Here is a 13,176-nt window from a genome sequence, read left to right as displayed (position 1 = left end):
GAAAGGACATGCAGCGGGCAAAAGCACACCCTGAGGGCCCCTGGGTTTTGGGGCGTCGCCATCGTACCTACACAAAACCATTGTCTAAAAATCCGGAGTTGCCAGACTGACATGCCACCTGTATTCACCTGCTCCAACAGGGGCCTTCCTCCCGAGGAGTTCACTCCCATGTCCCGCGTGGGCAGCGGAGGAGCTGTCTCTTTCTTTTTCTAAGTCTCCCTGCTTGACTTCCATGTAAGACTGTTTAAATCCTTGCTGAAGAACATCATAAAGTCAATACAGAAATAACAAGCAACCCCCGCCCCGCAAAGCTGGGAGAAGTAACAATCTCACCACCACCAACGCCCAAACCTCTGGGCAGCTGTCACCCGCTGAAACTCAAGATCAAGGCGTTATCTTGGCCAGGCCCTGGCTTCTTGGCGTGTCAGCAGGGCCAAGGAGAAGGTGGCACTGGCCACACAGCCCCTCTGGCGTTTGGCTCCCGAGAACAGATGTAAGATTTTGCCCCTTGTGCACAGGTTCTCCAGCCTCTGTGGAGGGCTTTCCCTGTCACTGCTTGCTAACCCTCACCCCGCCCCAGTCCAAAGAGGATTCCTTTGGGCTTCCTCTGCGCCTCAGCTATAGAGAGTGATACAGCCTTCCGACCCCAACTTTATAGCCATGTCTACCTGTTTCTTTGTTTATTTCTTTATACTGGTCCTGGAGCTCAAGGCTGGAGCTCTACTACTTGAGCCACAGCTCTACTTTGGGCCTTGTGCTGGTTCATTGGAAAGAAGAATTGCAATGGCTTCTCTGCCCGGGTTGGCTTTGAAGCGTGGTTCCCCAGATCTCAGCCTCCTGAGTAGCTAGGATGACAGGTGTAAGACACCATGCGCCCCGATTATTTACTTACTTCTTTGGCAGTGCCGGAGGTGAAGCCAGAGCCTTTCTCAGGCTGGGCAAACACTCCTCCGGTGAACGCCCCCCCCCCCCAAGCCTATGACCCAGAGGCCTAGGTCCTGAGTTCAAGCCCCAGCCAGCTGCCCAGCCTTGTGACACCCCAGAAGTGAGGCGCTGCGATGAACAACACCCCAGCCCCGTAACAGAGGAGGAAACGGGTCTGAAACAGTCTGACCCCAGGAATGAAACGTCCAGCCTTTGTAGAAATCCTGTGAGACATGACAGGACAGACACGTGTGGTTCTGGAAAGCTCTGGTAGATTCTGGAAGGTTCTAGTAGGTTCTCGTTGGTTGCCCTCAGCTTGTTTGCCTGCACTGATAATTTTGTGTGGCCCTGATGATGTCCTGGGCAGTGGAAAAGGCCCCTCACCCCTGGAGGATTTGAGAGGGAGCCGATGTTCAGGGTCAGATTGTTTCTTCCCAAAGCACCTGGGGGCAGAAGTTGATAGGTTCCAGTTGTTCCAGGATGGGGGGGGGGGGGGCTGCCAGGCCACGGTGGGCGGGGAGGAGGCGGTGCCGACTGCAATCAGCCTGCTGGAGGCTGGGCCGCCCCACCTCCTCCTCCCCCTCCTCCTCCACCTCCTCCTCCTCCTTCTTCTTCTCTCCAGCCCAGTCACACCCACAGTCTCGCCGTGCCGAGCTGGGGTTCACACCAGCTGCCTGGGACGCCTTCCCAAGCCCGGCCACGGTGACGACGATGGAGGACGCTGACCCCGTGCTCCCCGCCTTCCTGCTGTGCAGCACGCTGCTGGTCATCAAGATGTACATCGTGGCGGTCATCACGGGCCAAGTGAGGCTGCGGAAGAAGGTGGGTGGTGCTCCCCCCCGGGAGCAGGGCCAGCACCCTGGCAGAAAGTCAGGGTCCTGGGACACACGAGGCCCAGGTGAGCGAGCAGGGACCAGGGTGGAAGCCGCCCCGAGCTTCCTCACTGGCTTGGGATCAAGCTCCAAGCACCTTGGCTTTAGGAGCCGGGCCCAGCACTCAGCGCCCGTGCCACCCACCGGGGGAAGTCTCCGATGCCTGCCGCCCTGGCAGGCGGGTCCCGCAGGGCTTCCGGGAGCACAGGGCTGGAGATCTGCTGGGTCCCGGCCGGGAGATTCAAGATCTGGCTGGAGAGGGAAGCGGAGGAAATCTCCCAGTGGAAATTCCCAGCTCCCCGCAGATGCAGAAGCCGCTCAGAAAGCCTGCCAGCCTCGGGGGGCCGGGGGGTGGGGGTGGGGGGCAGCTCCGGGTCAAGGCCCCTTTGGGGTGTTGCATGGGTATGGGGGGGGGGGAGAGCCCCTCCCCACCCCAGGCTCTGAACCCAAACAACAATAAAGAGCCCAAGACTGAGCCAGGGTGGATGCACCCACCAGGTGGCTGTCTGCAGACCACGCTCCAGGCAGAGGCCCCGGGGGGCCTGGACACGGCCCTCCCCGTGATTTTGAGAGAGGAGTCCCGTCCCTAAACGGCACATGGAACCCCGGGGTGGGGCTCTCGCTTGCAAGCCCGGCTCGGCCCCTGGGCAGGGATAGGCAAGATTTGGGGCTGGGCAGTGCCCAGGACAGCACGCCTGGAGGCCACTTCCGAAACTCCCGCTTGGCCTGACCTGGCATGTGGGTACAGAGCAGGGGTCCCTAGCTCAGCCCTGGGGGCGGGGGGCGGGGGGAAAAGAAAGGAGCTGGGCTCCTGTGGATTTACAGAGGAATTTATGCAAATCCCACAGTGTGTTTTAAACCCAGATTGTCCGGTTTCTGAGCCCACAACCTGTGTGTGGGGCTGAGGTGGTGTGTGCGTGCGTGCATGTGTGTGTGTGTGTGTGAGAGAGAGAGAGAGAGAGAGTGTGTGCTGGTACTGGGACTTGAACTCAGAGCCTGAGTGTGCTATCCCTTAGCTTTTTTTCTGCTCAAGGCTGGTGGTGTTCTACCACTTGAGCCACAGCTCCACTTTTCGGGGTGTTTTTTTTTTTGGCGGGTAATTGGAGATAAGAGTCTCATGGCCGTTTCTGCGGCTGCTGGCCTTGCACTGAGTGATCCCCACTCAGATCTCAGCCTCCTTAGTAGCCAGGATTACAGGTCTCATCCCCAGCACCGGACTTTGTTCTTGGTTAGCTTAGCTGGGAGAGGGCAGAGGAAGCCTCTGCATTTGGGGGCTCCTGGCATCAGCCACGCCCTCTCTTGCTCCTGCTCCCCCACTGAGTGGCAGGGGGAAGGGGCTGGAGACCCGCGGGGGGGCAGAGCTCTGGCTTCCCCCCCCCCACCATGCTTGGGTGCGACCTTGGGTAAGCGGGAGTTCGCATCCTCCTCCGTCAGCCCCTTCAGCAGTACCAGAGCTCAATGCTCAGCCCACTGGAAGCTCCCCGCAAACAGTCACCGAAACTGACAAACAGGTGCCTCTCCCAGTCCCTTCCGGGTCGTGCCTCCTGAGGCCTGGCCCCTGGCCCCTGCGAGGGATGGTGCCTAGACGTGAACCCTGGGGCAGGCCGCCGGCCACCCAAGCCTGGTCGACTGGACCAGCAGCCCTCCCCCATGGACTCCAAATGCTGAAGGCAGCAGCCAGGGTGCTTGTCGGGAGGAATTCTAGCCCCGGGGGTTCTCCTCCTTTTGATGGGGAGGCCTGCCTTGACCTCTGGAGTAGGGCAGAGGCAGGCCCCCAGGCAGGACCTAGGAAGGAATCAGACTAGAAAAGTGGTTGCTGCTGGAGCAGGTTCCACAGGGGCCTTCGGGACTGGCTGTGCCTGGGGCCAGCAGGGAGCATTGGAGCCCAGCCCCGGGCAGGCACTGGACCACTGAGCTGCCAATCACAGCAGTTCCCGCCCCAGACCAGGCACTCCGCTCAGAGCCCAGGCAACTGAGCCCCGCTGGGGAGGCTCTTGATGCGGGCTAAACTGGGGAGGGGCTGCCCTGTGGCCTGGCCACTGTGAACTCTAATCTTCAAACACAGCCGGTACCCCAGGGCCTCTCTCACAAACAGTAACCCTTGGCTGATGTGTTTCAGGCTTTTGCCAACCCCGAGGACGCCCTGAGACATGGAGGCCCCCAGTTCTGCCGCAGTGACCCGGATGTAGAACGGTGTCTCAGGCAAGTACCGCCAGTTTGCTCTTGGCTGGAGACTGGCCTTGTCCTCTGAACACGGGGTGCCGGGGGTTACGGGCAGAGAAAGAGCTGAGGGTCTCGGTGCCCTATTCCTCAGACTGTTTCAATTTACTCATTAGATCGGCCTTGGGAAAGGCGCTACGTGCTCGTGACTCAGAATCACAAAGGGGACTGGGGGAAAAGCCGGCCCCCCTCCTGCCTCTGACGCCAAGTTCTGGCCAGGACAAGGGTGCAGGTCGTCTTGGGCCTCCTGCCCCAGAGGCCCTGGGCATTCAGACAGAGAGAGTTCACTGCATCCATTGCTGTTGGAGCACAGAGATGGTGTCCCACCTCCATGCACTGGAGCTGTTGAATTTACCCTGCTCCTCTGACGAGCAGTTGGGCCCCTGGCTGGGCTCCAGACTACAGCCGCACGACTTCCACCCACCGCGTACGTGTGCACAGCATGCGGAAATAGTGGCCCAACCCCCATGCACAAGTCTATCCCCACAAGGAGTCTCTGTTTCCCCACATCTTGCCAGCTCAGTGTGTGGTCATATTTTTAGTGCATCATTGCCAATAGCGCTTTCTTCTTTCTCCCCTCCCCTGCTTTTCTGTGCCAGTACTGGGACTTGAACTCAGGGCCTGGGGGATGTCCCTGAGCTTTTTCACTTAAGGCTAGGGCTCTACCACTTTAGCCACAGCTCCTCTTCAAGCTTTTTACTGATCAGGTAGGGATTAGGATCTGAGGGGCTTTCCTGAATGATCCTCAGATCTCAGCCTCCCAAGTAGTTTGGGTTACAGACTCGAGGCACCGGTGCTCAGATTTGTGTGTGTATGAGCATTGTGGATTGAGAGACTATGTAGCCCAAACTGGTGGCCTGAAATTGATTACAGATGGAGCCCAAGCTGGCCTTGAACTCCACTACCCTCCTGCCTCGCCCTCCGGAGTGCATCGCTGTACCCAGCTTGCATTTCTTTTATTCTGGGGGAAGTTTTTCTTAGCCGGCTGCTGGTGGCTCTCACCTGTCATCCTAGCTACTCAGAAGGCTGAAATCTGAGGATCCAGGTTTGAAAACAGCCTGGACAGGAAAGTCTGTGGGACTCTTATCTCCAATGAACCACCAAAAAGTTGGAAGTGGAGCTATGGCTTAAGAGGTAAAACGCTAGCCTCGAACACAATAGCACCCGGGCCGCCCAGAATTCAAGCCCTAGGACTGGAACACACACACACACACACACACACACACACACAGTCTTTTTAAAAATAGCTAAGAACTGGTTGTGTGACTCTGTCGCAGACATTTTTCTAGCACGTACAACGCCCCAAGTTCCATCTCCAACACGCACATCAAGTGTGTGTGAAGTTCTTCAGAGATTAAACGCTAATGTGATTGGTGGGGCAGTCCTGGGATTTGAACCCAGGGCCTCACTCTTGCTATGTTGAGGCACGCCCCCAACCCCTACTTGTTCTTTTTCCATAACTGGGCGCAGTCTTCAAGTCTTAGCTGTTTGTGCTCTGGTTTTCCAGCTGGCAGTAGGAGGCAGGAGCACTCTCGGGGGACAGTTGTCAGGGTTGGGGGGCAGGGGGGCGGGATCTGTGCAGGGGTGAGGCAGGAGACAAACCACCACACAGTTCTCAACACGTCCCATGCGTCACTGGCAGACAAGGGTGGGACGCTGTCTCTTTAATAACAGAAACTCTCTCCTGAAAAGGAAGGCTGTGGGGTTTCCTTCTGTTTGTCTTAGCCATCCACAATAATACACAAACTTGCGGGTTTAACAAGGAACAGCGATGTGTCACGGGAAGTGAAGCTCCGCGGTGTCCAGCCTTTTCTCTCTCTCTGTGTGTGTATATGCACGCGCACACGCACGTGTGTGTGTGTGTGTGTGTGTGTGTGTGTGTGTGTGCGCTCCAGGCTAGCACTCTACCCTGTGAGCCGCAGCTCCGTTTCTGGCTTTTTAGCTAGGTAATTGGAGATAAGAGTCTCTCAGATTCGCCTGCCCAGGCTGGCTTTGAACGACGATCCTCAGATCTTAGCCTTGTCAGTAGCTAGGACAATAGGCAGCTACCACTGGCCCCTGGCTTCCGGCCCCTTCTAACCGCGCCCCCCCCCCCCCCCCGTACTCAGTAGATGGGGCTTAGCTTGCGTTCCACTTCTCCACCATCCACGTCCCCCGTTGGTACGTTTAACGAGCACCTACTGGGCACAGCGCACTTACTAAGCGCCTTGCGTGCGTGTGAGAAGCTCGCTCACTGTGCTTTTCCCAACTCCCTCCCCAGAGATAACCCTTGGGGCTCCCTGGGCCCTGGCCCTGGTACTCTTGAGAGGAAGGGGGTGGGTGGGTGGGAGACGCAGCTGCCCGGCCTGCCCACCTGTCTCCTCAGCTGCCACTGTGGGTTCTCGCTCCTTCCAAGCCCACGGCGGGGGGACGGCAGACCTGTGGGGGGGGGGGGGGGGTTGATGTTTCTTCTTACCCCAGTAACCCACCTCCTCTTGAGTGCTGCATTGTTTTTTGGTCTTTTTTTTTTTTTGTACTGGGGATCGAACCCAGGACGCTCTGCCACTGAGCTACATCCTAGCCCGAGTGCTGCATTTTAGGAAGATCCACGGGGGGGAGGGCTCACTGGGCACTGAATGGGCACACGGGGCAAGGTGGGGGGGGGCGGGATGCCTGGCCCCATGGGAAGTCGAGGGCGCAGAGCTGAGACAAGGCTGGGAGTTGGTGTCACCTCTGTAATCCCAGCCGCTCAGGAGGCAGAGATCTGACGATTGTAGTTCAACACTTGCCTGTACACGAGACATCCCTGAGGCTCTTCTCTCCAATTAACCAAAAAAAATAAAAATAAAAATAAAAATAAAAATCTGGAAGTAGGGCGTCCTCCGTGGTAGAACTCCAGCCGTAAGCAAAAAACACTAAGGGACAGCACCCATGCCCTGAGATCAAGCCTCAGTGCCGGCACGCACACACGCACGCACACACACACACACACACACACACGAGGGAGCCTAGCTACCTTCTTCGTGTGCATTGGGTGTTGCCACCATAACCTGTTGGGAAGTTTTACGAGGGGCTGCCCACGCTGCCCAGGGAAGGAATCCTCACCCCTACTTTGAACAATTTCTGTTTGGAGCCCAGATGGATTTGGGTGCCCAAATGCCAGTCCCAGAAGTCCCTGTGGCATCATCTGGTCACTCCACATGATCATTTTGTAGGTGGTGAACCCCCAACCCCGAGATGGAGAGAGACCCCAACCCTGAGATAGAGAGGGACTTTTCGGGGGCCTCAGGGCTCGTGAGTGGTGCAGCAGAGCTGGGGGGCCACCGTGGCCCAGCCCCCAAACCTCTGTGGATTTGCTTTTGGTCTGGGCTGCCGTGGTCCAACAACTCTGAGTGAATCTGGCATCCACGGCCGGGCCCGGCTGGACCCTTTAAATGGCAGCGCCACTTCCGGCTTTTCTCGCAGGTTAACTGGAGAGAAGAGTGTCACAGATTTGACTGCCTGGGCTGGCTTCAAACCGGGATCCTCAGATCCCAGCCTTGTGGGTAGCTAGGATGGCAGGCAGGAAGGGAACTGAAGAACTCTCCTGGTGCCGTACCCACACTGCCCTGAGGGGGGCGCTGCGGTCCACAGAGGAAGACGGCGGTGGGTCAGAATCACACAGCTCAGGCCAGGTCACAGCGAGAGGCCCGAGTCTCAGGGCTAGCTCCTCGAGGGTCCGTGGGGCAGCTGACCTTCCCTGACCTTGGGGGCTAGAGGGCAGCGGGACTGCAGGAGGGAGCCGGGTGGCTGGCACGGCCCGGGGCCTGGGATGGCACAGGCGGCGTTTCCTCCACTGTGGCTTGATGCGGGGAAACCCACCGTCACAATGGCTCTGGAAGGCCTGGGGCGGCTCGGGGCGGCAGGAAGCCATGCAAGTCCGGTCTAGTGGGAGCCGGCTCTGAGTGGCTTCTCACTGACACACGCTTTTCATTGGAATGACACATTTCGCCCAAGCGTCTCCCAAGTACGTGACTCTGTCCAGGTCTGTGATTTTTTTGTTGTTGTTGTTAAATTCTGGAAGTGGGGTCAGAGAGAGGGGAAGGTGTTTTGTGTTTGCAACATCCTGATCTCCCCAGGGCTCCCCAGTGCCTAGCACTAGGGTGGCTTTGTGGGGCCCCACTGCGGTTGGAGACAGGCCGGGCCAGGGGCAGGAAGTCCAGATCAGAGCCCTGGCCTGGGGCTGGCCAGCCTCCCATGGCATCTGCTAGGAAGCTGCCGGAGCTGGGAAGCGGCTCCTCTCCTCCTTAGCTCCTTTCCCTTCCCTGCTCTGCAGCTGGCCATGTTGCACTGCGATTCTCTTAGTGTTATCGTGGGCGTGTGCCTGTGTGCTAGTACCGCGGCTCGAGTCAGGGCCTCACGCGCTCAGCGTTTTTCCATTCTCGGCTGGCGGCATGCCGCGTGAGTCACGCCTCCCGTCCAGCCTTTTGCCGGTTCGTTTGGAGGTAGGGTCTTGGAGACTTTTCTGCCAGGGCCAGCTTTCAGACTTCAACCCTCTACGTCTCAACCCCCTAGAGAGGTGTTCGGATCACAGCTGGGCGCCACCACGTAGGGCTGTGACGACAGATTGGCTTTCTGTCGTCTGTCACGGGCCTTGAACTTGCGGCCTGGGTGCTGTCCCTGAGCAGTTTTGCTCTAGGGCTAAGGCTCTGCCACTTTGAGCCACAGCTCCACGCCGGTTTTTCTGGAGGTTCATTGGAGATCTGAGTCTCACAGACTTTCCTGCCCAGGCTGGCTTTGAACCGTGATCCTCAGATCGCAGCCTCCTGAGTAGCTAGGATGACAGGCGCGAGCCACCGGTGCCTGGCTGCTGCTGCTGCTGCTGCTGCTGCTTTTTTTTTCCGGGCAGAAGAGAGAACTTTACTCAGCCACACTGCTGACCTGCTGCTAAATCCGAGGCACGTGTGGCAGGCTCTTCTTCTTTTTATTCATGTGGTTAATTGGAGCTAAGAACCTCATGGGCTTTGCTGCCCAGGCTGCCTTTGAACTGTGGTCCTCTTTTTTTTTTTTTTTTCTTAGTGACTCCAGAGGAGTCATGAAAAGAAATACTTATTTGAGGAATCACCTTGGATTCCCCTTTGCCTTCCTGGAGTTCTGTAGCCCAGGGCCCACGCGGGCCTGGATCTGGAGGAGCCTCAGGCTTCCCTACAGCCAGCGGAGGAGGACTGGCCTCTCCCAGTTGCAGGCTTGCTAACCCTGGGACGAGGCCGTGGGGTCCAAGTTCAGGACTGAAGGAGAAGCATGGTCCTTTCTATTAGTCTTAGAGAAAGAAGCGCTGCCCAGCTGCAGACCTGGAGAGAGACCTGGGCCCTGCTGGGGGGGGCGATTTCCTGTCTCCTTCACCTGCATCACAAGGTCCCGCACCCTGGAGCGCACGGCTCACCTTTCTGGGCCTCCAACACATGGTGCTTACTTCTCCCCCAGGACCTTTGCACGGGGAAGCCGCTCTCTGTGGAAAGCCCTTCCTCTGTTTGTGTGGCTTCTCACCATTCAGAGTCTAGCGCTCATGTGTCCTTCCTTGATCACCGTCACCCCAATCATGCTTCAGAGACTCGCAGAACTGGGGTTCCGAGCGCTTCCCGCCCTACCCTGCCGCCCCCCCTGCTCTTTCAGCCTGGTTGCACATTGAGACCCTTGCTTAAGACTTGTCTTGCCAGCTGGGCACCAGTGGCTCACGCCTTTAATCCTACTTACTCAGGAGACCCAGATCTGAGGATCGTGGTTCAAATCAAAGCCAGCCCAGGCAGGAAAGTCCGTGAGATTCTTTATCTCCGATGAACCAGCGGAAAGCCAGGAGTGGAGCTGTGGCTCAAGTGGTAGAACACTAGCTTTGACCCTAAAAGCCAAGGGGTAGTGGTCTGGCTCTGAGTTCAAGTCCCACACACAGAGACTCCCCTTGCCCATGGCGGGAAGATGAGGTCCCCCCGGGGGCCCACGTTGCTAGGGAGCTGTCCTCACCCCGGCCCGGGCAGTGTGAGAGGCCTGTCTTTGGGGGGAGGCCGTGGCTGGCGCACTGAGTTTCTGTTTATTTTGCCATCAAAGGCAGCCATCTGTGGCTTAGGCAATGGCTTGGTTTCTGGGCTAAACCAGCCCATCCTCCGCAGAGAGCAGGACCGTCCCCAGGGTCATAGAAATGGCGGAGGGAGCTTGCTTTCTTGGTCATTTATTTACAACAGGTTTGCACTCAGTCCCCCTCCGGCACGCGCACGCACACACACACACACACACACACACACGGTGTCTTTAAATAAAACAAGAAGCAGAGGGAAAGGCTTGGCGGCTGGGCACAGGCCAGCCCCAGTGGGTGGAGGCCGGTCTGTCGCTAGCATTCCTGCACAGCTGTTGCTTAGACTTCGAGGCAGAGGGGCACAGAGAGGCACTGGGGTGAGCCTGCACCCAGAAGTGGGGCAACCTCAGGGCCCTGGGGAGCATGAATCAGTTAGATCTCTGCAAAGCCACCCCCAGAAGCCCTTCCACCATGGTAGGAAAACCTGAAGCCAGCCAGGCATTGGTGGCTCACACCTGTAATCCCAGCCACTCAGGAGGCGGAGATCGGAGAATTGCAATTCAAAGACAGGAAAGTCTGTGAGTTTCTTAACACCAACGAACCACCAAAAAGTCAGATGTGGATGGAGGTGTGGCTCAAGTGGTAGAGCACCAGCCTTGAGCAAAAAAAGCCAAACGAAAGTTCTGAATTCAAGCCCCAATCCTGGCACAAATGCAAAGCCTGTTAATGGCGTTCCGTGATCACAGACGCCTGCTGGCAGAAGCTAGAGTTCACCATTCTCCGTTCCCAAGCACCTCCTTTTCCTGGACATGCATGGGGGGGGTCTATAAAGATTCCCCCCCCACAGGCCAGAGCCCTAGCTCTCCTTGGGTGGTCCTGGAGCTGTATGGGGAGCTTCCAACTGACTGCCCCTCTTTGTCCCCCAGAGCTCACCGGAACGACATGGAGACCATCTATCCCTTCCTCTTTCTGGGCCTGATCTACTGCTTCCTGGAGCCCTCGCCCCTTGCTGCCTGGCTGCACTTCCTGGGCTTCCTCACGGGCCGCGTGGTGCACACCGTCGCCTACCTGGGCAAGCTGCGGGCCCCCATCCGCTCCGTGGCCTACACGCTGGCCCAGCTGCCCTGCGTGTCCATGGCCCTGCAGATCCTCTGGGAGGCAGCGCGCCACCTGTGACCCCAGCGGCCCCGCCGGGCCAGCGGGCCGGCTGCACCTGGGGGCTCAGCGTGGCTTCAGACGCCAAGGAGCTCTTGGGATGGCTCAGGTCCTGCCCGGTCTACTGGCCATCCACTGAGTGTGTGGGTCTGGGCCCAGTGTGTTTGTGTGTGCACGCGTGTGTACACGTGTGTGTGCACACACGTGTTCAAACAGCATGTAAATGTATTTCTGAGCCCTCTGAATACTTAAGGTGAAGTAGCTGATTGGAAGTATGTGAGAGGCCACTTTTCAAGAGGAATGGAAAATCCTTCTGCCAAACGGGCACGGGAGGCTCGCCCCCGCGGTGCCAGCCGCTCGAGAGGCTGAGATCTGAGGATCATCCTCAGGCAGGCACGGCCGTGAAACTCATTTCTAATTAACCAGCAAAAAGCTGGAAGTGGAACTATGGATCAAACCACAGGGCACCAGCCTTGCACAGAATAAAACAACCGAAGGACAGCACCTAGGGCCTGGGTCTAAGCCTCAGTACCGGCACACACAAAATAAAATCCTTCCGCTCAGATAACTGCGTTGAACACACCATTTCCTGCCTGGGCTTAACAGAAAAGCAAGAGTGAGAAGACTCTGTGTGTGGGGTTCTTTAACGCAGCTCGCAGCTAATCCACAACCTCTCAGGCCCACCGGAGATTCTGGCCCCGTTGGTCAAGAGGCCACATGGCTCTGGATTTTTATTTGTGTGGTTTGTCCTTGTGAGACAGGATCTATCTGTGCAGCCCAGGCTGGATTCGAACTCCTCCCCCGGCCTCAGCCTCCCGAGTGCTGGGATGTCCGGTGTGCACCGCCATGTCCAGTCCTTGTGTTAGTCCCACCTCTGGGTCAGCTAGGGAGCTTGTGGGCTCTTTTCTGGAGGGAGGCTCCTGAGATGGGCAGGAGTGTAGTTTGTGCTCCCCGTGGGTCCTTCGGGTCCTTTGGTCCACATCCCTCCTCCGAGTCCTCTTCTTGGGCTCCATGTGGGAGGGAAAGGCTGGTGCAGGCCAGAATACTGCGAGCCAGGGACACAGGGCCGTGAGTAACCCACAGAGGTGGGAAATGGCATGTCTGCCCTCACGGGGGCATCCTGAGACTCCATGGTGCTGAATCACTAAGTCGCCGCCTCTGCCTGACTCCGCCTCCTGCGCCCTTCCTGCCCCAGCTCTGCTGGCCTGGGGCCGGCTGGGCCTTTGAGGGTCACTGGCTGACACGGCTTCTAAGTTTGCACCTGCAGGGGGCGCTCTGGGCAGGGGTCGATGGCTGGGGTCACCCTGCAATGCCTGGTCCTGCCCCACCCAGGTCTCCCTCCTCGCCGGACACCCCGCCAACCTCCCATGTCTGTCTCTGTGTGTGTGTGCACTCGTGCCAGTCCTGGGGCTTGAACTCGGGGCCTGCAGTTCTCACTTGGCTTTTTTTGCCCAAGGCTGGCTCCGTACCACTTGAGCCACAGCTCCACTGCTGATAAGCCTTTTCCACCCAAGCTGGCTTTGAACCAGTGATCTTCAGAGCTTAGCCTCCTGAGTAGCTAGGATTACCATTTTTATAGTTAGGAGTGTAGCCGGGAGCCCGGGGACCAGAGGTCCAACTCTGGGGGTGCATGTGTGTCCACACGTCACCGGAAGAAGCAAAGCGAGCCTCTCATCCGGGCCTAGGCTCAGGCTTCCCGTCTGAACTGAGGCAGATTTGGGGGGGAGGAAGGGGAGGGGCTTTGCAGTGTGATCCAGCAGATCCCTGGCTCGGTTTTGGGGGTTCAGAGGTGATTACAGTCTGGATCCCCTGAGGAAGCTTCAAGGTGGCCTTCTCCTCTTCCTCCTCCTCCTCTTCCTCCTCTTCCTCCTCTTCCTCCTCTTCCTCCTTGGGGCTGCTGCTCCCTCCCTTGGGGACAGTTTCTGTCCCTGGTCATAAAGATGTTAACAGTGCTGTCCTTCCTGGGCAGGGGCTGCAACA

The 13,176-nt window shown here is 57.9% G+C and overlaps 1 protein-coding gene across 1 annotated transcript; it reads left to right on the top strand.

Moving 5' to 3' along the window:
• Nucleotides 1-1,546: 1,546 nt before the first annotated feature.
• Ptges (prostaglandin E synthase) lies at nucleotides 1,547-11,758 on the top strand. Its single transcript, XM_048344784.1, has 3 exons — nucleotides 1,547-1,746; nucleotides 3,916-3,998; nucleotides 10,968-11,758. Exons 1-3 carry the CDS (start codon nucleotides 1,636-1,638, stop codon nucleotides 11,215-11,217), a joined length of 444 nt encoding a protein of 147 aa, XP_048200741.1. The 5' UTR covers nucleotides 1,547-1,635; the 3' UTR covers nucleotides 11,218-11,758.
• Nucleotides 11,759-13,176: the final 1,418 nt, after the last annotated feature.

The sequence above is a fragment of the Perognathus longimembris genome, chromosome 1, assembly GCF_023159225.1.
Source record: "Perognathus longimembris pacificus isolate PPM17 chromosome 1, ASM2315922v1, whole genome shotgun sequence".
In the NCBI taxonomy this organism is placed as follows: domain Eukaryota; kingdom Metazoa; phylum Chordata; class Mammalia; order Rodentia; family Heteromyidae; genus Perognathus; species Perognathus longimembris.
Note: the sequence above shows the minus strand (reverse complement) of the source record. Positions and strands in the feature narration are given on the sequence as shown.

What these genes read in the sequence shown, in the direction of transcription:
- Ptges (XM_048344784.1), top strand. Translation starts at nt 1,636, where the DNA reads ATGGAGGACGCTGACCCCGTGCTCCCCGCCTTCCTGCTGTGCAGCACG. An exon ending in AAGTGAGGCTGCGGAAGAAG is followed by an intron (nt 1,747 to 3,915) that starts GTGGGTGGTGCT and finishes GATGTGTTTCAG; the next exon opens with GCTTTTGCCAACCCCGAGGA. An exon ending in GATGTAGAACGGTGTCTCAG is followed by an intron (nt 3,999 to 10,967) that starts GCAAGTACCGCC and finishes TTTGTCCCCCAG; the next exon opens with AGCTCACCGGAACGACATGG.